This window comes from Schistocerca nitens, chromosome 5, assembly GCF_023898315.1.
Source record: "Schistocerca nitens isolate TAMUIC-IGC-003100 chromosome 5, iqSchNite1.1, whole genome shotgun sequence".
NCBI classification, from domain to species: Eukaryota; Metazoa; Arthropoda; class Insecta; order Orthoptera; family Acrididae; genus Schistocerca; species Schistocerca nitens.
This window is the reverse complement of record NC_064618.1, coordinates 283,607,104-283,629,150: the sequence shown is the minus strand read 5'-3', so window position 1 is coordinate 283,629,150 and position 22,047 is coordinate 283,607,104. Positions and strand designations below refer to the sequence as shown.

Sequence of the window (22,047 nt, the reverse complement as noted above, 5' to 3'; positions counted from 1 at the left end):
ACCTTATTGGTCAGCCACATTTCAGACGCTCCAAAGCTCTGGTAACTTCCATCTCTTTGATCTCACCAAAGGTAGCCAAAGGATCGACTCAAAGATGCTCATATCGATTCACTATCTGTGGTTAGCAGACGACCATACATTCATTCATTTACACCACACAGATCTCACCAAACGGGATGTAGGGATTTATTTTGCGGAAGTGCACATGTGATCAATTAAATAAATAACTTGTCATTCTTTCCCACACTGGTATCCGGCTTCGCTGTATTAATTGAAATTATTGAGTTACTTTTACACAAAAAATGTGTTGTTCTGACAAGAATTTCGTACCTATTCTCAATGTTGGGCGGTACTGTACCCTTTCATCACCGGCTACCCATGCAGAAAAAAAATGGCACGGTACTATCCTTGCAATGCGAGGGTAGTTCCGAACATTTTTTTTTTTTTTTTTTAAGAAAACTGTATTAAAACAAACGTATCAATTCATCAAAATAACCAGGAGGAGACCTTAGCCCCTGGTGACCTCAAATAGACGATCAAATTATATTGTACTCTCCACAATCCGGAGTAACGTACACATACAAATATATAACAATCCACATGACAAATAAAACATCACATCATAGAAATAAAAAAAATAATATTGAGATAAAAATTTGCTTTAGTTACTGGGATCTTCGTTACTCATGAAATTTTAAATGGCTCACCGTCCAAACACAGAGCAAGTAATCTGACATTCATAAATTGCGCTGTAAAAACCCTTACATAGCAAAGTCTAAATACAAAACAAAATCAACAAAAGAAAAAAAATTCGTACACTAGTTACACGTAGAATGTCAGGCTCCATACCATTACTCTAAAATATACCTCAAACCTACAGAGAAATAAAAACTGAGAAGAAAAACAATAAAATATTCCACAAGTTACATACTGGTTACGTAATATAGTTCGTCTAAGACATCATGTCACACCTCATTAACTATCATCACCTAAACAATTGCCACAGCTACTCGACAGTGAGTTTAACCTTATCCTATATCCATCAGTGCAAATACCTGCTGCTGAGCTAGTCAGTCCATCAACTTTGATCAATACTCGCAATAAATAGTTTATCAATAAGTGCTTGAATCCACCAGTAGCTCTCTTATCTTACTCTACTGTTCATTTCTCTGTTGTCACACATATAGACGACAAGAACTTGCATTTCGACTAGCCTTCGTTACACTTTAATGTGAAATATCACCACTGTGATAATAGAAATAAGTGGCTTCAGTCAAAACACCAACAAGATTATTACTATGCACGACATCAAAATACATCAGTTAATTCCGATATTTGTTGTGCAATGCAAATTCTTCTCCCCTGTGACAACCTTACTGATAAATGCTACAAGGGCCGCTACGTTAGTATTACGCCACTGGCTAATAGTTAAAGCATCATTGTACCAAATATTCTAATACACATGCTACGTGAACTTGATAACCCAGAACAAACCAAAAAACAAACACTAACTATTCTAAACACAATTATTAATAAAATACAATTACGCTTGCTGTCCCTTCAGGAATGAAACATATAAAAAAAAAAAAACATTTACACAATTACAAATACATTATTCCCTATCTTGCGAGTCACACGGAAACATTTCATTCTGTGATTTTCTTGGGGTCAAAAAGTTGCTGATAATTTTCCTAGAACCACTGTCTCGGTGTCAAAGCTCTCCCATGGTTACCCGGACGAAAGTCTTTGAGTCACTCAATTCGGCATTTTGAACACGCACTGAACGGTAAACTGTATCTCTCATTAAGCACAAATGTCATAGTCACTCTCAGAGTACCATCCACACGAATCTGTTCGTCCAAAAAAAATGGCCCTACAACTACTATTACCCACGGTTCTGTCCTTTCAGTTCATGGTGTAATTAAAAGTCGTAAGTTTCAACAAACAGCACTTATTCCCGTGCCAATCCAAGAAATGTCTCCTACTACAGACGCAAATGTCAATGTCCCACTCTAATTGTTCACCAAACGACAACTGTCCTCTAAGTATACCGAGTGTCCCACATGCAATTCACAAAGCACACTTAACAAGTCACTGCCAAAAGTTTATGGATCCCACCATTCAGTGGTCAAGACAAAACAAAACAATCGTCCTGTCTGCTAAGGACAACATCTTTTCCACCTCTCACAATGTGGAAACACCAGTCCTTCACTTTCCACCTTATGGAAAGTCGCAGTCATCTTGTTTCACGGCTCCACAGTCCAGTACAAGTTAATAGCTGCAGGTAAAAAATGCTCGCCGGGCTCTGTCGCGCCTCGTCCATTCAGCAGTAGCGTCGCTGCGCGCGCCGTTGAGCAGAAGAAACCACCCGCTGTTGCCTCCGCGGGATACCTTCCCCAGTCGTAAGGGTGGCGGAACTCATGAATGGCCAGTGATACGTGCGTGTCGCCCCAGGCCGTTGACCTGCTGTAGCGGGCGCGTGGAGTGTACCTCGTCCCGACAATGGAGTGGGGAGTGCCGCGGCTGTGTCGCCTGTCGTCGTGGTGACGTCAGCTCGGCCCGTTAGCGGTATGGGCGTTACGACACCCAATTAGCCAGATCTTCCGTGCATCTCGCAACATTACAGACAAAAGGATATACAGCATTTAAATACTCATTGATTACATGTATTATCTATTAGCTACATTGGTAACAAAAGAATCTTTGTTCTAAAAAGAACATAAAATTATACACCCTAGTTTTCTACACAGACAACATACATTTATCTATCCTTTTTCTATAGATAGCCCACACTCGTGCTATTCTTTGTACCTGTCGTCCCTCATACAAAACATGAAGGTGTAAAATAAAGAACAAAATGAATAAGAAACAATCTATACAACTCATAATTACAATACAAAATAGTAAACTACTCTAACATCCTATCACAGTGAAAAATATTAGAAACTGTTGATTCTCACGCTACAATATACAATGAACCTTTTGTGCTTATGACACGCTGAAATTAAAATCCCTTGAAAGTGTTCTAACAAAAAAATGAGAAAATAATCTACACAACTCTCAATTACCTACCACATGTTATTAAATAGTAAACTACTTTAACATCCTAACACAATAAACATTTTAGAAACTGGTGACTTTAAATCTACAACATATAATGCACCTCTGTGCTTGTGACAGACTGAAAATTCGTATCTCTTCACATACTTTACATTTCATTATATATAACAACGTTTCTAGGACACGTATGACAGATCCTGACCTCACATCAAGGTTCATCCCAACAAACAATAAAACACAATAATCTTTTAGTTATGGATCGGTAGCATCCCCTTTTCAGGAGTGTGCGCATTGATCACACTACTCTACGACTCTCACTCACCAGACATCACATTTTCCCTCTCATTCATTCCATTAACACACTAACAGAATAGGTTTAGAAGTCAGTTAACCTTAACACCACCACACTCACTACAACATACCATACCTTTGCTCCCTTATACTCAACCACATAACACATGAAGCTGTTTCGGAGATAGCTTTCCAGTCTCCGAATTCGTCCTTTCACTCTGGCACCTCTCTCCATCGGCTTACCTCTGCATTCACTTTATGCTAATATCAACCTAGAATTGCGACATTTCATCTAAGAACAAAAAATACACAAATTATTCATCCTGCAAAAAATAGCTGTACACATTCTTGGTACCGTTTTGATTAGTTATACTGGTACGAGGCTTCAACAACAACAAAAAATATTTTTCTCAAATCGCAATTGTTATGCTAAGAATTAGATCTACACCTACATTACATCTTTCGTCAGTATTCCACAACGTTCACCATCTGGGTCTCATACTCCCTTTACGTCCTTTCACATTGTGCAGTTGTCCTCATCTCTTCATTCGTATTTCGGCTCTCCGTCCGTCCATTACTCCATCATTTCCTGGTCTTCCTTCGCCATTGGCATCAATCTCTATTGCAGCATACACAGGCCTCTCTGTAACATACATCTAAGGCATCTCCACATTATTCAATTCTACTCACCTTTATTTTACCGCTGCTTCATCACGTCGAATCTCCCTTCATCATTCACACTGCTTCACGTCGATTCTCTCCTCAAAATTCACCTTTATCCACTACTATTTATCACGTCGCTTCTCTATCTACCATCTTTATTCACTCATTAATCATCACGTCGTTTCTGCTTGATCCTTATTCATACGACAAAAAAAACACGTACATACACCACTCTGTCGACTCCTGTTCATGACTCATTTGACCAGTCTATTCCGTCATACTTCCTGACATCCCGCCTGAAAATTCTTATGTTCGATTTGACCCTGCACAACGTTACACACCACAAATAAATACACTGACTATCTACCATAAATTGCCTACCTTAGATCTATCCTTAACTTTTCCATAATTTGATGTTAGAAATGTGATGAAGCCCACGAGATTGTTTTCCCTTGATCGTCTCAATCAGTACAGCATTTTCATGTACAATCCGCCTCACTCTGAATGGTCCACTATACACAATAAAGAATTCGCTAGTTAGGAATCTGTGCTTACACGAAAATTAAATGTGTGCAGAGAATATACAAGCTGGGAGAATTGGGCAGCCCAAGTGTTAGTAACTTTGGTGCTAGTGGCCTCTTTCACTAACACCAGATTCCGAACAACCATACACAGCACTTCATTATAACTGTCACCACGACAATGACATACTATAGATCAGATGGCATCTAATTTAAAAACTTCGATCACAATGTTTACTTCTTACATTACGTGTTTAGTATCTACAATAGTCAAATCACACTAATTAAACTGGACTCATTGGCATTATTACATAACATTTCTTTTACTTTACTGTTCGAAATAAAAATTTGCAAATTTTACTGTGATACCAGCCTAACAGATTCCATTACTGCCGTTTTATTCTCTGATCAGAAATATGGTATTTTCATTCCTACATATTAGTTGAGTTTGTCTGCTACATAGACAATTTTCAGTGCCAGCTGCATGTGTTTTAGAGCAAGATATTAAGGGCTGATATGTTGGATTAGTTTCTCCTATTTTTCAATCTATTACGACATGAATGAAATGCCTGGATTCCACGCTCTCCTGTCATCATGATAGTTTCTGCCGTTCCTATCCTCGACACTAACTGACCTATGAGTCGTGTCTCCGTTCACGATATCGCTCTCATTACCCAAGTGTTGAAATGACGCGGAATCGTCTAAGCCTCTGCCTGCCATCACTATACCTCTGCGCAATTTCACTGGCAACTTCGTTATATGGATCCTAATGAACTCCGCTGGTTCGTATGTCACATCCAAGTACCTGTTTCGTCTGAACATCTCCTGATAGCATGACACTGAATCCCTTATACCACATTCGTTACGATTTGGCATCATCAATATGCTTTGCGTAACCTGGTCCTGCTTACTTTTCGACCAGAATTCATTTAAATAGCTACTACAGTCTTTAAGGTCTTCCTGCATTTTCGCTCTAGCCTCGTCCCTCAAATAGTTATACACAAACTTCGTTTTGCGGAGCAGTCCCCTCGATGAAGGTAATGAATCTTGAAATTGAGACAGCCTTGGACTATACCCAGTTGAGTCTGCCACCTGTTTTATCCGACACAACCGATCTTCTGACTCTGTGAATTCGTCTTCCTCTTTCTGCCTATTTTCGCCTTTTGAGTTTATCTCACTCTCCTTCTGCAATCTACCTGGTGGTGTTTCACCTTCGCTTCTGCACGCTAATTGCAACTGTGCTAGTTCTTCCCTATGTTTCCTATTTGTTTCTAATTGTGCCTCTTTAAACTGCAATAGTGATTGTATCTCCTCTTGGTCGGCATAAACCTCTCGCTGCGTACTGTCAGAGCCTGTTTCGCCTCTCATACTGATCTTTTCTACATCTGCGCTAATCGTATTCATTCTGGCCACTACCACCGCAACTTCATCCCTGTGTTTATTTAGCGCCATCTCCTGCCGTGTGACTTGAGCTTCTACACTGTCTAATGCCCCTTGTTTATCTGCAAGTAAGTCCCCCACTATCTCTTTGATTCGCTCATCCGGCAACACGTCCCCACGTTTCGTAATATCGCTCTCTATTGCACTTATTCGTACCTCCAGATTATTGGCTTTTTCTTTCACGGCATCACATACTTGCTTCACCGCACCCAGATTCTTCTCCCCCTCATCTATCCGATTATTAACTGCGGACAGACGCTCATCGATAACTGTGTGTAGCTTCCTCATTGCCTCTTTATTTCCCCTATCCATTGTTTCCAATCTCTCCTTAGTCTCCCTATCTCTCTCCTTATTATCTCTATTGATTGCTTCTAATCTTTCGTTATTTGCTTCCAATCCTTTCTTAGTCTCCCTATTCATCGCTTCTAATCTCTCGTTATTTGCTTCCAATTTTTTCTTAGTTGCTTCAAATCGTTCCTTATTCTCCCTATTCATCGCTTCCAATCTTTCCTTATTATCTCTATCCATCCTCTGTAAAAACTGCAGTAGCCCATCGTTATTTCCTACTTTCGACGCGCTCACCTCGTTCGCCTGAGAACCCGTTGCTTCGCTAAGGGTAGCTGCACTTTCACTCTCTACCTGACCGAGTCCCTGCTCGCCCGCGTCGTTCGGAAAGGCCCCCGATAGTGAACAAAGCCCCCTGCACAAAGGCTCCCCTTGCAGCGGTCCACTGAACAATGCAGCCTCTTCGGAGTGCCTGCCGTCCCTACTCATTAACCCATCTACAGCTACTTCCCGCTGCACTGCTACGTTCACGCCAGAATCGTTATTCTCCATGGTGACTACGTTTTTCGACTGCGACCTAGTTACTACGGACATTACGCAAAAAAAATTATACCACGATCTTCTAGCCTTGTGCGATACCGCAATTAATTACATAAAATAAAATAAAAGATCCTCACCAATCCAGAAAGAAATTGCAAACGGAAAAAAACTTTACTTCTTAGCGCTATCACAATATATTCCATCAAAAAATAAAAAAAAATTAACAGCAAACCCTAACAACAAAATATCCTAACAAAAATGATCCTGGCAACAAAATTATCGTGACAAAAACGGAATCTTGGCAACAAAATATCCTAACCAATAAATAATCCTGGCAACAATTATCCTAACAATTTAAACATCCTGGCAGCAATTATCCTAACAATTTAAACATCCTGGTAGGGTCGAAATTATGAGAGGCACCCACTTGCCTTTCTCATACTGTGGCATCAAGCAGTCAGGCCTGCAAGATGGGTGGTTTGCCAAGCGAGTGGATTAGCAACATGAATTCTCGTATCTTACGATTTTGTTATAAATTATCCTCCTGCATGAATAATACGCAACGGAAACACGCATCTGACTATAGAACTCTGTCTGCACACTACGCACTGGCAATACCACACTTACTTTTTGTCTTTGATTTAACGGCTTTTATACAAATTCGGGACATTATGATAACATACAATTTAATGAAATAGGCCATTAATCTCTTTCTTTTCACTATTTGATTTATTCATTAGCACACAAATTCTACAACCTACGACAATATCATAAGAGAATTTCCATACTACGGTCTCGTAATCTATCTACCACAACTGTGCACTCCCTGGATCGGATGGTGGATCTTTTATTATACCTCACACTTCGCCTCTCACAATCATTCTCCAGAAACATTCCTCCAGATCGAGCGATGCAGAAGGAACAGGCATACCCACAAAATCTTCCGAAACTACCTTGCTACTCCCATGCAAAACACACATATTCAAATTACAAGACATACCCAATACAACAATCTGAAATAATACACAAGAACCGTTACAACTTCATCATTTTCCGCTTTCCCACTTCAATCAATATTTAACCCAGTTTCACTCGACACTGCCCCAATTTGTAATTCCAGTTTCCTACTGTGAACTCTGGAGATAAACGCTCGTCTTCCTGTGCAATGCAAGCCAAGTGGCGTTGCTGGAAAAACGGCCGACTCACCTTGATTTTCTCTCAGAGTTTAAATTCAGCGTCACACGGAATGATATTTCTTAAATACTTCAATTTATGATACACACGCAATTCTTAAATATATCAGCTTATTGTACACACGCTATTAATTCTCAAATATTTCAGCTTATGGTACACACGATATTAATTCTTAAATATTTCAGCTTATTGTACCCACGCTAGTATCTCAACTTATAACTACACGTGGTCCCTTTGTGACCGTTGGTTTACTATAATCCCTTTAAAATTACCTGCCTCACTTTGTAATTTTCCCCACAAAAGATCCTAGGAAAGAGAAATGATTAGTTCTAACTACTCTTAAGTATTCCACATCCATACCATGCCTCCACGCTTTCATTACGGAGCACAACAAAAAACAGGTCTTCACAGCAGAAGGTTCAGCGCCAGAGAGTCGAGTCTGAAACATGGCCGTCTTTTCGTTCTCTCGCACCTCTCTCGAAGTGGGAGAAGCACCTTGCTACCTTATTGGTCAGCCACATTTCAGACGCTCCAAAGCTCTGGTAACTTCCATCTCTTTGATCTCACCAAAGGTAGCCAAAGGATCGACTCAAAGATGCTCATATCGATTCACTATCTGTGGTTAGCAGACGACCATACATTCATTCATTTACACCACACAGATCTCACCAAACGGGATGTAGGGATTTATTTTGCGGAAGTGCACATGTGATCAATTAAATAAATAACTTGTCATTCTTTCCCACACTGGTATCCGGCTTCGCTGTATTAATTGAAATTATTGAGTTACTTTTACACAAAAAATGTGTTGTTCTGACAAGAATTTCGTACCTATTCTCAATGTTGGGCGGTACTGTACCCTTTCAACCGAAACATATTTTTAAGTATTGTTTCAAAAGTGCCAACGGACCATTACGTAACGTCACGGCACGTCAAGGTTTCTAGGGAATAAATTTTTGACGGTATAGTCGTCTGCTAACATCGTTAAGTTACGTATTTTCACCCTCCACACTCGTGTTATATTAGTGGATTTTGTGCTTTTTTTCTTCATTATCTTAATTTTATTATTCTTAGTTTTCGTGGCAAATTACAAATGTTCCATGACTATTCGGGTATATTTTTCCATTGAGTGTTCTTACGGCAGATAGCTCCAAGTGAAAATTATTTCGGTTTCACAATGACAGAACAGAGCTGACATCCACAATGTACACTATGTGATCAAAAGTATCCGTACACTCGCAGAAACATACGTTTTTCATATTAGGTGCATTGGGCTGCCACCTACTTCCAGGTACTCCATATCAGGGACCTCAGTAGTCATTAGACATCGTGAGAGAGCAGAATGGGGCACTCTGCACAACTCACGGACTTCGAACGTGGTCAGGGGATTGGGTGTCAATTGTGTCACACGTCTGTACGCGAAATTTCCACACTCCTAAACATCCCTAGGTCCCCTGTTTCCGATGTGCTAGTGAAGTGGGAACGTGAAGGGACACGTACAGCACAATAGCATATTGGTCGAACTCGTCTGTTGACTGATAGAGACCGCCGACAGTTGACGTGAATCGTAATGTCTAATTGGCAGACATCTGTCCAGACCATCACACAGGAATTCCAGACTGCATCAGGATCCACTGCAAGAACGATGACAGTTAGGCGGGAGGTCAGAAAACTTGGATTTCATGGTGGAGCGGCTGCTCATAAGCCACACATGACGCCGGTAAATGCCAAACGACGCCTCGCTTTGTGTAAGGACCGTAAACATTGGACGACTGAACAGTGGAAAAACGTTGTGTGGAGGGACGAATCACGATCCGATGGCAGGGTGTAGGTATGGCGAATTCCCGGTAAACGTCATCTGCCAACGTGTGTAGCGCCAACAGTAAAATTCGAAGGCGGTCGTGTTATGGTGTGGTCGCGTTTTTCATGGAGGGGGCTTGCACTCCTAATTGTTTTGCGTGGCACTATTACAGCACAGGCCTACATTGATGTTTTAAGCACTTTCTTGCTTCCCACTGTTGCAGAGCAATTCAGAGATGGCGATTGCATCTTTCAACACGATCGAGCACCTGTTCACAATGCACGGCCTGTGCGCGGAGTGGTTACATGACAATAACATCCCCGTAATGGACTGGCCTGCATAGAGACCTGACCTGACTCCTATATAACACCTTTGGGATGTTTTGGAACGCCGACTTCGTGCCAGGCCTTACCGGCCGACATCGATACGTCTCCTCAGTGCAGCATTCCGTGAAGAATGGGCTGCCATTTCCCAAGAAAACTTCCAGCACCTGATTGAACGTAAGCCTGCGAGAATGGAAGCTATCATCAAGGCTAAGGGTGTGCCAACACCATACTGAATTCCACCATTACCGATGGAGGGAGCCACGAACTTTGAAGTCATTTTCAGCCAGGTGTCCGGATACTTTTGATTACACAGTGTAGCTGCGCTCATTTTGAGGGGATCCGTGTTTGTGTGCATAGTTCACGAGTAACTGCGCTGACTATTTATAGATTGCGGCAGACTAAGGAATGGCCAATATGGCAGTAAGGTTGTTATTGTGGTGCGGTGCAGCGTACTCTTTGCAGTGGCGGCTCTGTCCTCTGGAGGCAGATCGATAGCGTTAAGCCGCGGCTGCGAACGAGTCCCTCGGCGCCGTTCGCCGCATCTCCAGCTGTCTTCCACAGCCCCTGCAGGAATTGCTGATGCTACCTGCGGGACTCACTCGCTGTGCAGGTTGCATAACCGCCACAGCTCAGACACTGGGGAACGCTGCAATAGCAGAGCTGTTTGACTTTTATTCCTGATTAAAAGAGAGCTGTATCCCAACAAAAGAAGGCAGGGCTGAAGTACCTCCATACACATTGCTCTCTTGTCCTGCCAAAGCTTAGTACGTATTTCAATCAGTACGTAAAAAATCACTAAATAAACATAATTGTGGCTTTGTCGGAGTAGATTGTGTCTGGATGAATATTAACTTTGAAGCGAACGTTTCTCTGCCTCTTAAATCTAAAATTTGTCTCGTGAGCTAGTCACTCGAAAGGTACTAGGTATATTTTTTTCCCTGTAGCTTACACTTGCTAATATTTTTATAACTGTGTATATACAATAGCATTCTGTACTTTTGTTTCTTCTTGCTACAGTACTTCGTTCTAATGACTATTCATTAGAATAGAAACCAGTAAACTGTAATATGTGCACCAATACGATCAAGACATTTGTGGATAAAAGAGTATTTCAAATAGATCGCGTCCGCCACTATTATAATATCAAATTTCGTCGAAAGAGGATCTTCTTCATCATTAATCTTCCCACCTTGTTGGCAGCTCTCCATCTGGATCTTTTGCAAACTAACTTTTTTGATTTCCGCATAATTAGAGACTCCTGGTTTATGTACAATTTGTTTTTAAAATGCCAGTCGCTCTCTTTCTCGGGCTACCTTTTCTTGTAATGTTATTTCTAGTACATTTACAAGAAACTGTCTGTGTTGTATTATGTGACCAATCCACCACTGTCTACTTTGCCCTGTTGTTTCTATGAATGGCTTTGCCTCGCCGGTATTTTGCAGGGCTTCACGGTTGGTGGTTTTATTTGTTTGCTTTGCCCTTAACAGGTGTCTGCAGTACCATACACCGAACGCTTCAAGAGGTTTCACTTCATTTTTGCCTTTTGTCCACGTTTCGCAGTCACAGACAAATTAGTTCCAAATGCAGCAGCTGTCAGCCATCTTTTCCCTCATTGCAGTACTTACATTGTTTCAACAAATCTCTTTTTTTATTCATGAATATTGCTTTTGTTTATTTAAATCTTTGCTTCGTGTCTTCTTTGCTTCTTTCATCTTCTGTTATGTTACCGCCTAAATATTCGTATATTTTTTTTTATTTCTTCTAATATTAATGTTTACTTCTTTTGACCTCTTGGAGGGCATGAGTATTTCTGTGTTTTTTTACGTAATCTCTAGTTTGTACTTGTCCCTCAGGACTGTATCCGTAACCTCCAAGATTCTTTTGAGAGTTCTTTCATGTGGAGCTGACGCAGCTATGTCATCCGCAAACCTCAGTTTGTGCATTCTTTCTCCATTTAGGCTGCAATCTTTACAGTATTCTTTGCACTCATTTATTGCATAGTCTATGTAGATGTCGAATAGGAATGGAGAAAGGATGCATCCTTGTCTGACGCCTTTAATTCTAGCTTCTTTTTGCGTATTTTTTACTTTACTGTCGCTGTGTGTTATCTGTATAATTTTTTCTTCACTCTTGTATCTCTTTAGTCTAGATTAATCAATTTAGAATTTAGATAAGTTTGTTTCAGTGTCGAAGGTGTACAAAAGCTGTGTGATTTTTTTCTTTCGGCCCTAATGCTTTCTTCAGTTACCCTCCGAAGACATAATATACCCTCACATCCGCTTCTGCCTTCTCGGAAGCCATATTGGTATTCAGCTAAATTGACTACAATTTTGTTTTTAATGCGTCTGTGTATTATTTTTGTTAATATATCAATTGTTTCCTTTGCTGCAGTTGTTATAATGTTTGTTGGATTTTTCCAATAGTGGTTAGTTATTTGAAAGAGGGTAGTTACTTTGAAGTCCCTGTACGTCCTCCAGGCTTGGCTATGCTTGGCAAATGCAGACGAGCGACGGAAGCGTGCCTTTCCTTCTACGTGAGCTTCTTGCGTGTTTCTTCTGACATACTTCTGACATATCGATGATGTTTCGTTGAATGGTTCGCACGCTGACACTGTTTGATGGCCCAGCATTGAAATCCACAGCAATTTGTGGAATGGTTGCACTTCTGTCACGTTGAACGATTCTCGTCAGTCGTCGTTAGTCCCGTTCTTGCAGGACCTTTTTCCGGCCCCAGTGATGTCGGAGATTTGATGTTTTATCGAACTCCTGATAGTCATGGTACACTCGTGAAATGGTCGTAGGGGAAAATCCCCAGTTCATCGCTACCTCGGAGATGCTGTGTCCCATCGCTCGTGCGCCGACTTCAACACGACGTTCAAACTCACTTAAATGTCGATAACGTGCGATTGCAGCAGCAGTAACCGATCTAACAACTGCGCCAGATACTTGTCTTATATAGGTGTTGCCGACCGCAGCGCCGTATTAACCGTGTTTACATATCTCTGTATTTGAATACGCATGTCTGTACCAGTTCGTTTGACGCTTCAGTGCGCCTCTTTATGAGTAGATTATCAACGTATTTAAAATTTTAAGTTTGGTCAGTAATTACAAGAAATATTCAAAATAAATTTTTTGTTGCTCCTGAAAACCGTTAGACAACCTGCAACTGGGACAGTGCAGCATGAACCGGCTTAGTCGTTTTAGTGTTACAGACAAATACAGTGACTCCATCGATAAGGCGAAACTGAAGGCGCTAACGGCGATTCCGTTTGCGTTTCCAGGACAGGATGTCGATGACAGGCAGTCTGATGCCATTCGATACGAGCAGCGAGGTCGGCTCTGGCGGCGGAGGAAGCGGAAGTGGTGGAGCTGGGGGCGGCAGCGGCGGCGGGAGCGGCGTCGGAGGCGGCGGGGGCGGCGTGCTCAAGTCGTCGCTGTCGGCGGGCCCGTCGCGCCAGCACGCGGTGCAGGCGGCGTCGTCGACGTCTGCGTCGGCGCCGCTGCTGAAGCGCCGGCGCGACGAGGAGGTGGGCAGGGGCGGCTGCCGGCCGCGTGCCAACGGGCTCTGCAGCATCTGGTACGGCCTCTGGGCCGGCGCTATACAGGCCTTCCTCGCCGTTCAGGTGCGTCCACGGCGTGTGTGTGTGTATGTGTGTGTGTGTGTGTGTGTGTGTGTGTGTGTGTGTGTGTGCGGAGGCCTGCTCCTCCTTTACGTGAGCAACATGAGTCGAAAGCCCAATCACGAGGGCATTACGTAACAGAATGTCGGATCACTTTATTTTCTGTCATCAGTCTTTACACTATTTTCATGAGGCCTGCCAAGACTTGCTCTCCTGTGTCATCTCAGAGCAGCGCTTACACTCATTTGTCGGGTACATACCGATCTCTGTCTTCCCCCACAATTTTTGCCGCTACGTTTCCCTCTAGTGCACGGGTGGGCAGGCAGCGGCCAGAAGACCGGATGTGGCTCGACATTAGTTAAAATCCGTTCCGCCGAAGAAATTCATGGGAGACGGTGAAGCGCTAGCATTGCACTTTTCACACATTTTGTTATCCTGTATTCTTGTGTTTAATTTTGAGAGCTTCTATGTGTGATAATATTCATGTTCTCTTGCAAAGGTGTATTTTGATGCATAATTTTTTGCGATGGCAAGTCGAAAAGCTTAGGGCTGAGTTAAAATTTTTATCGATAAACACTGACGCCACAGGTGCTATACCTTCGAACTTATATGTAGGGAACGCTGCTACCGTGGTACGGCAGCCATCGGTAAAAATGAGAACACTGTTTTATGGCATCCATACTTTTTAATTTAACACCAAAAAATCTCCTAAATATTAGCAATTACCTGGGCTATGCTACAGATAATTGTTAAGTTAGCCAACGTTGGTTGCTATATCCCCTACATGTGACGGATACCAGGTAGTTGGCACAAGGATGACAGTCTAAGCTTTTTGCTTTTAAATTTAAAAAAAATGCTGTAAAACTGTGTTTTCATTTCCGCTCGATAGGTACGCTGTTAGCAAGTCAATCCTACAGATTCTTGGTCGAGTTCACAGCGTCCAACACGTGTAGTTCACAGTTTTCGACTTTCTTCCCGGTGGTATCAATTTAACTACTTTCTGGATGAACATAAAATGCATGTACTCTCAGATGCCAGGATTTTGATACATAACTTGTTGGCTGGGCTTGGTGTGTCGGGAAAGGGGCTCCATTCACATCATTTTGTTACCCCTCAAATTAACTTCACGGATGCTATAGTTTTGACTTTATGTAGTTGGACTGCTGCTGTCGTGTCACGTGACGAGGCAGTACGCGAGTTTAAGTGAGCATGTGAAACAGGCCCACGGATCGCCAGAGGTTGGTCATGCCTACTCTAGTACAATAGGAGCTATTCTGTCATGTCTTAAAACATGTGCAATTGAAATATTCCTTCCGTCTCGTCCACAGAGCTTCCGCTGCGCCGCGCGAAGTCCCAATTACACACACACACATGTAGCGATGAGCAGCGCACGAGATAAATTACACGACGCAATGTTCCCCTGATTTGATCGGATACGTTTACTAATGGACCCATATTAATTCCATGCATTACTACACACATACTATCAGTCTAAATAAGGGTCCCCAGCCTCGCCTTGACTTGCGATACAGGATTAATATCGTCGTTACTCTGATACCACTGATCATCGGCCTATCAAAAGACTGTCGGATTCGACCACTGGATTGGGAAACGAGCAATGCAAACAGCGAAAACGGCGTTTCAAATGGTCTCTCGCTCCCCGCCCCCCCCCCCCCTTCACAACGATAATCTCCTCTACAAACAAAACACGATAAAAGTCGAAATTCAAAAAGGAGAAGGACACACACAAAAACACCACACTTAAATATACTACTGGAACAAGGAAATTTGAGACTTCCTATAGACTTATCGAAGCCCACCTCGTTCGCGAACAATACCTCCAGACAGCTAACGACTCCACGCTCTGCTACACGTGTACGCCTACTAAACTGCAAGAGTCGCGTTTGCAAACAGGCAAATATTAAGCTGGTTACCAAGCCCGCGCTATTGAACACACTTTCTAAACTCTCCACACGGAGAGGACAACTTGATAACTTCAAATCACTACATGCGTCGGAAATACACTCCATAATACCATCTCCGCCCCAGAGGGTACAAAAATTGCCTCCTGCATGTTACGAGGGCTGCCGGACCACTTGTCGATTTCGCGAGCTACAAACCAATCCGCAGAATTATTTTACGTTCAGGCCATTCGGCCAGTGAGCCTAGGCAAACAAATGCAAGTGCAAGCATCTCCACTGGGCAAACCCAGCTCCCACTAATGGCAGCGAGCAAAGACGTGCTTCATATCAGGGCTTTCCAAGTTTTTCCTAAGTCCGCCTGGGTAGCTGCGCGATTAACCTGGCAAATCGCTAAGCGGAGGTGCCCAAGTTCGCTTCCTGGCTGCGTCGGAGATTTTCTATGTTCGGGGACTGCGTGTTGTGTTGTCCTTACGTTCGTATTGTCGTAATTGATATTCCACTATTGAGATGGCTGGATGGGCACGTCCCGAAAGCCAGTAAATTGAAGAAAAGTGAATCGGCGCATCCCGAAAGCCAATAAATAGGAAATAAAATTTTTCCAAACAGGTGCTGGTAAAACCGACCATCCTGGGGAAAGCGCTCATCCTCGAAAATAGCGTGGTCAGCCTAGACCAGTGTCCATGTAGCCGGATTAAAGGAAGACCGACCCATTCTCTCGAGGAGGCAGGTCCAAAGTTTCCTTCCCATGGATATCAGAAACTAGCTCCAACCTACCCAGTAGCAACAAGAGGAGTACACAGATTTGACCAGGAAGTGATCTGTTATCCTGTCCCTTCTTCTGCTATCGTTTCTCGCACATTCCTTTCTTCGCTTATCCTGTTAATAACCTCCGGGTTCCTTATGTTATCAGTCTGCCTTATTTTCAACACCACATCTGACATGCAACGACTCCTTTTTTCCCTACGAATCACTTCCATATGATACTACGCAGCAGACAAACATTCTCAGTAATTTCTTCCTCAAATGAAGGCCTGTGTTCGGTTCAATTCTGCTTTTTACGGCGAACAATCCCTTTTTGCCTGTGCTAGTCTCTTTCTTATACCGTACTGCTTCATTCATCACGCGTTATTTTTCCTCCGAAATACCAGAATCCCTTCACTTCTTCCACTACGGGGCCCACAGATTCTATGTTAAGCTTAACGTTAATGTAATTTCTGGTACTTATTGTTACTTTCATCATCATTTTGACTTTCCATCGTACTGGATGGTGCGAATGCTGGCGTGTGACGATTTTCAGCTGTAAATAAATTAGCCTCTCGTTTTTAATTTCTTTATTATATAATCGATTTCGGGACTACCAGCTTCACCTTTAGGTGCACCTCGTAATACACTACTGGCCATTAAAATTGGTACACCAAGAAGAAATGCAGATGATAAATGGGTATTCATTGGACAAATATTTTATACTAGTACTGACATGTGATTACATTTTCACGCAATTTGGGTGCATAGATCCTGAGAAAATGGAAATGGCTCTGAGCACTATGGGACTTAACATCTGAGGTCATAAGTCCCCTAGAACTTAGAACTACTTAAACCTAACTAACCTAAGAACATCACAAACAGCCATCCCCGAGGCAGGATTCGAACCTGCGACCGTAGCAGCAGCGCGGTTCCGGACTGAAGCGCCTAGAACCGCTCGGCCACAACGGCCGGCTAGATCCTGAGAAATCAGTACCCAGAACAACCACCTCACGGCCTTAATACGCCTGGGCATTGAGTCAAACAGAGCTTGCATGGCGTGTACAGGTACAGCTGCCCATGCAGCTTCAACACGATCCCGCATTTCATCAACAGTAGTGACTGGCGTACTGTGACGACCAGTTGCTCGGCCACTATTGACCAGATGTTTTGAGATGGTGAGAGATCTGGAGAATGTGCTGGCCAGGGCAGCAGTCGAACATTTTCTGTATCCAGAAACTCCCGTACAGGACCTGCAACATTCGGTCCTGCATTATCCTCCTGAAATGTAGGGTTTCGCAGGGATCGAACGAAGGGTAGAGCCACAGGTCGTAACACATCTGAAATGTAACGTCCATTGTTTGTTCAAAGTGCCGTCAATGCGAACAAGAGGTGACCGAGACGTGTAACCAATGGCACCTCATACCATCACGCCGGGTGAAACGCCAGTATGGCGATGACGAATACACGCTTCCAATGTGCGTTCACCGCGATGTCGCAATACACGGATGCGACCATAATGATGCTGTAAACAGAACCTGGATTCATCCGAAAAAATGACGTTTTGCCATTCGTGCACCCAGGTTCGTCGTTGTGTACACCATTACAGGCGCTCCTGTCTGTGATGCAGCGTCAAGGGTAACCGCAGCCACTGTCTCCGAGCTGATAGTCCATGCTGGTGAAAACGTTGTCGAACTGTTCGTGCAGATGGTTGTTGTCTTGCAAACGTCCCCATCTGTTGACTCAGGGATCGAGACGTGGCTGCACGATCCGTTACAGCCATGCGGATAAGATGCCTGTCATCTCGACTCCAAGTGATACGAGGCCGTTGGGATCCAGCAAGGCGTTCCGTATTACCCTCCTGAACCCACCCATTCTATATTCTGCTAACATTGATTGGATCTCGACCAACGCGAGCAGCAATGTCGCGATACGATAAACCACAATCGCGATAGGCTACAATCCGACCTTTATCAAAGTCGGAAACGTGATTGTAGGCATTTCTCCTCCTTACACGAGGCATTACAACAACGTTTCACCAGGCAACGCCGGTCAACTGCTGTTTGTGTATGAGAAATCGGTTGGAAACTTTCCTCGTGTCAGCACGTTGTAGGTGTCGCCACCGGCGCCAACCTTGTGTGAATGCTCTGAAAAGCTAATCATTTGCATGTCACAGCATCTTCTTCCTGTCGGTTGATTTTGCGTCTGTAGCACGTCATCTTCGTGGTGTAGCAATTTTATTGGCCAGTAGTGTAATTATTCCAGCCACGTTGGGAACCACTGCACCCGCGGCAGCGAAGCAATGTATGAGGAGATGTTGCGGCTTGCAGGGGGCGCAGCGCAGCGTGCGCGCGGCGTCTGCGCTGGGCTGGTCGGCGGACGTGCAGGCGCAGGTGGCGCTGTGCGCGCTGGCGGCGCTGCTGCTGCCGCTGCTGGTGGCGGCCGCGTGCTGCCGCGTCGGCAACCTGGCCAACGACGGCGCCAAGTTGGGCCGGCACCTGGGCGCGCGACCCGACCCCGCGCTCGCCGCGTCCTCTCCGCGCCTCTGGGCGCACGGCGGGCCCACCGCGCCCTTCCTGCACCTCGCCTCCGCCTTCTGCCTGCTGCTACCGACGCTGCTGCTCGACGCCCGCCTCCTACACGAGGGGCTCCTGCCCAGGGGTAAGCGCACTTCTTATCCGCCGTCCGTCGCGCACACAAAGGAAGCGGGCCACCCGCCTGTTGTTGTTGTTGTGGTCTTCAGTGCTGAGACTGGTTTGATGCAGCTCTCCATGCTACTCTATCCTGTGCAAGCTTCTTCATCTCCCAGTACCTACTGCAGCCTACATCCTTCTGAATCTGCTTAGTGTATTCATCTCTTGGCCTCCCTCTACGATTTTTACCCTCCACGCTGCCCTCCAGTACTACATTGGTGATTCATTGATGCCTCAGAACACGTCCTACCAACCGATCCCTTCTTCTGGTCAAGTTGTGCCACAAGCTCCTCTTCTCCCCAATCCTATTCAATACTTCCTCATTAGTTATGTGGTCTACCCATCTAATCTTCAGCATTCTTCTGTAGCACCACATTGCGAAATCTTCTATTCTCTTCTTGTCCAAACTATTTATCGTCCATGTTTCACTTCCATACGTGGCTACACTCCATACAAATACTTTCAGAAACGACTTCCTGACACTTAAATCAATACTCGATGCTAACAAATTTCTCTTCTTCAGAAACGCTTTCCTTGCCATTGCCAGTCTACATTTCATATCCTCTCTTCTTCGACCATCATCAGTTATTCTGCTCCCCAAATAGCAAAACTCCTTTACTACTTTAAGTGTCTCATTTCCTAATCTAATTCCCTCAGCATCACCCGACTTAATTCTACTACATGCCATTCTCCTCGTTTTGCTTTTGTTGATGTTCATCTTATACCCTCCTTTCAAGACACTGTCCATTCCGTTCAACTGCTCTTCCAAGTCCTTTGCTGTCTCCGACAGAATTACAATGTCATCGGCGAACCTCAAAGTTTTTATTTCTTCTCCACGGATTTTAATACCTACACCGAACTTTTCTTTTCTTTCCTTTACTGCTTGCTCAATATATAGATTGAATAGCATCGGGGAGAGGCTACAACCCTGTATCACTCCCTTCCCAACCACTGCTTCCCTTTCATGTCCCTCGACTCTTATAACTGCCATCTGGTTTCTGTACAAATTGTAAATAGCCTTTCGCGCCCTCTATTTTACCCCTGCCACCTTCAGAATTTGAAAGAGAGTATTCCAGTCAATATTGTCAAAAGCTTTGTCTAAGACTACAAATGCTAGAAACGTAGGTTTGCCTTTCCTTGATCTTTCTTCTAAGATAAGTCATAAGGAGAGTATTGCCTCACGTGTTCCAATATTTCTACGGAATCCAAACTGATCTTCCCCGAGGTCTGCTTCTACCAGTTTTTCCATTCGTCTCTAAAGAAGTCGCGTTAGTATTTTGCAGCTGTGATTTATTAAACTGATAGTCCTCCTCTTCCATTTCGATAATATTGTCCTCAAGAACATCGCCCCTGTATAGACCCTCCATATACTCCTTCCACCTTTCTGCTTTCCCTTCTTTGCTTAGAACTGGGTTTCCATCTGAGCTCTTGATATGGATCCAAAAGCGTCGGTCGGCTCGAAGAAGCGCGAAGAATGTCCGCGTGCTGTCTCACCCGGCAACGCACAGTGGCAGCACATACGACAGCAGACCTCCCTACTGGGAATGAACAAAACATCCGCTACCCGCTTCGACACACAGGCCTCTAGGCCCAACATGAACGGGGACGCACAACTACCGAGCAATCCGATAGATGTCTCTACGGTTACACTACCGTGATCCTTTGCGAGTTCAGGGTGCCCATTTCTGCTGTTCACTTCGGGAGGAGGAAATTCAAGGTAACGGCGCATTGAAGATTTATCACAAACACACCACTCTTTTTTAAAATTTGTTGCAATTCAAAATCAATTAATATCGGTTTTAAAGAGTTTTTTTTCCTTTATTGAGTTTCGATTCCCCCCGAAGGGGGCGGGCTGACAGCAGCTTAGTACGTCGCTCTTCAGCCTACAGAATTTGTTTTAAAAGATGAAGATAATAAATAATAAAAACAGGCGATAAATTCGGCGACTTAAATGGTAAAAGGGCTGAAAATCGTGGAACTTAAAACATAAAACAAAGGATTGATGATGCTAATAAAATACATATGAAGCGGACAGGTAAAAGGATTGGCATACAATTAAAAAAACACAGCGAAAGTCTGGTTTCTGTTTGCAAGAGATATGAAATTGACACCCAGCAACAGCATGCTATCTGTTCGCAACACTTTGGAAAGACGAACAACACTGAACGTTCACTTGAACACTGCACTAAAAAATGTTCACTAATATGATATAATATACCACAGCCGAGGGCAGATGCGGGGGAACCTGGACAGACGACGGGAAAGGAAAGGGGGGAAGGAGATGAAAAAACGAAGTGGGGGGGGGGATGGGGGAAAGGAGCCGATGGAGGACGAGGACCCATATGAGGGGGGGCAGGTGCTGGGCAGACGCGACTGGGAGTGGAGAAAGGCAGAGGAGGGGAATGCAAAAGGACTTGTGGAGGGGGGAGAAGGGAGGCAAGGAGAGGTTAAGTGGTGAGAAAACAGGATGGAAGGGGGAGCAGAGGGAGCCCAGGGAAAGGACAGGAAAGGATGGGGGGTGAGGATCAAGGTTGATAGGAGGGATAAATGGAGAGAGAGAGGACACCATGTGGGAGGGGGAGTTGATGGAAGCCACCTTGGGGAAGGAGATGAATGAAGGCTGTAGAAATGGAGGGTAGGGGGGACACAACAGTAAAGGCTTAGCAGAGGGCGGGGATTGGAGAGGAGAGGGGAAACCAGGGGGTGAGGGGGATCAAGGCGGCGGGAGGTGTAGAGTATGCAGGTATGTTCGAGGAATAGGAGCAGATGGGGGAAAGGAATGATGTCATAGAGGATCCCCGTGGGGGACGGGAGGCGTATATGGAAAGTGTGGCGGAGTGCATGCTGCTCGAGGATCTGGAGGGACTTATAGATTTTGGTGGGGGGGGGGGGGGCGGATATCCAGGCGGGACTGGCATAACGGAGGATGGGATGGATTAAGGATTTGTAGG

The 22,047-nt window shown here is 44.0% G+C and overlaps 1 protein-coding gene and 1 long non-coding RNA gene across 2 annotated transcripts in view; both read left to right on the top strand.

Annotated features, from left to right (window-relative positions):
* Positions 1–13,571, top strand: part of LOC126259773 (uncharacterized) — a 593,974-nt gene extending 580,403 nt beyond the window's left edge. Inside the window, exon 4 of the long non-coding RNA XR_007546559.1 lies at positions 13,402–13,571. This is a non-coding gene — a long non-coding RNA (uncharacterized LOC126259773). The remainder of the gene's footprint in view (positions 1–13,401) is intronic.
* Positions 13,572–18,709: 5,138 nt separating this feature from the next.
* The window catches only part of LOC126260394 (protein tincar), a 43,110-nt gene continuing 39,772 nt past the window's right edge, over positions 18,710–22,047 (top strand). Inside the window, exon 1 of the mRNA XM_049957722.1 lies at positions 18,710–19,064. Within this exon, the coding sequence (XP_049813679.1) occupies positions 18,710–19,064 (355 nt within the window). The remainder of the gene's footprint in view (positions 19,065–22,047) is intronic.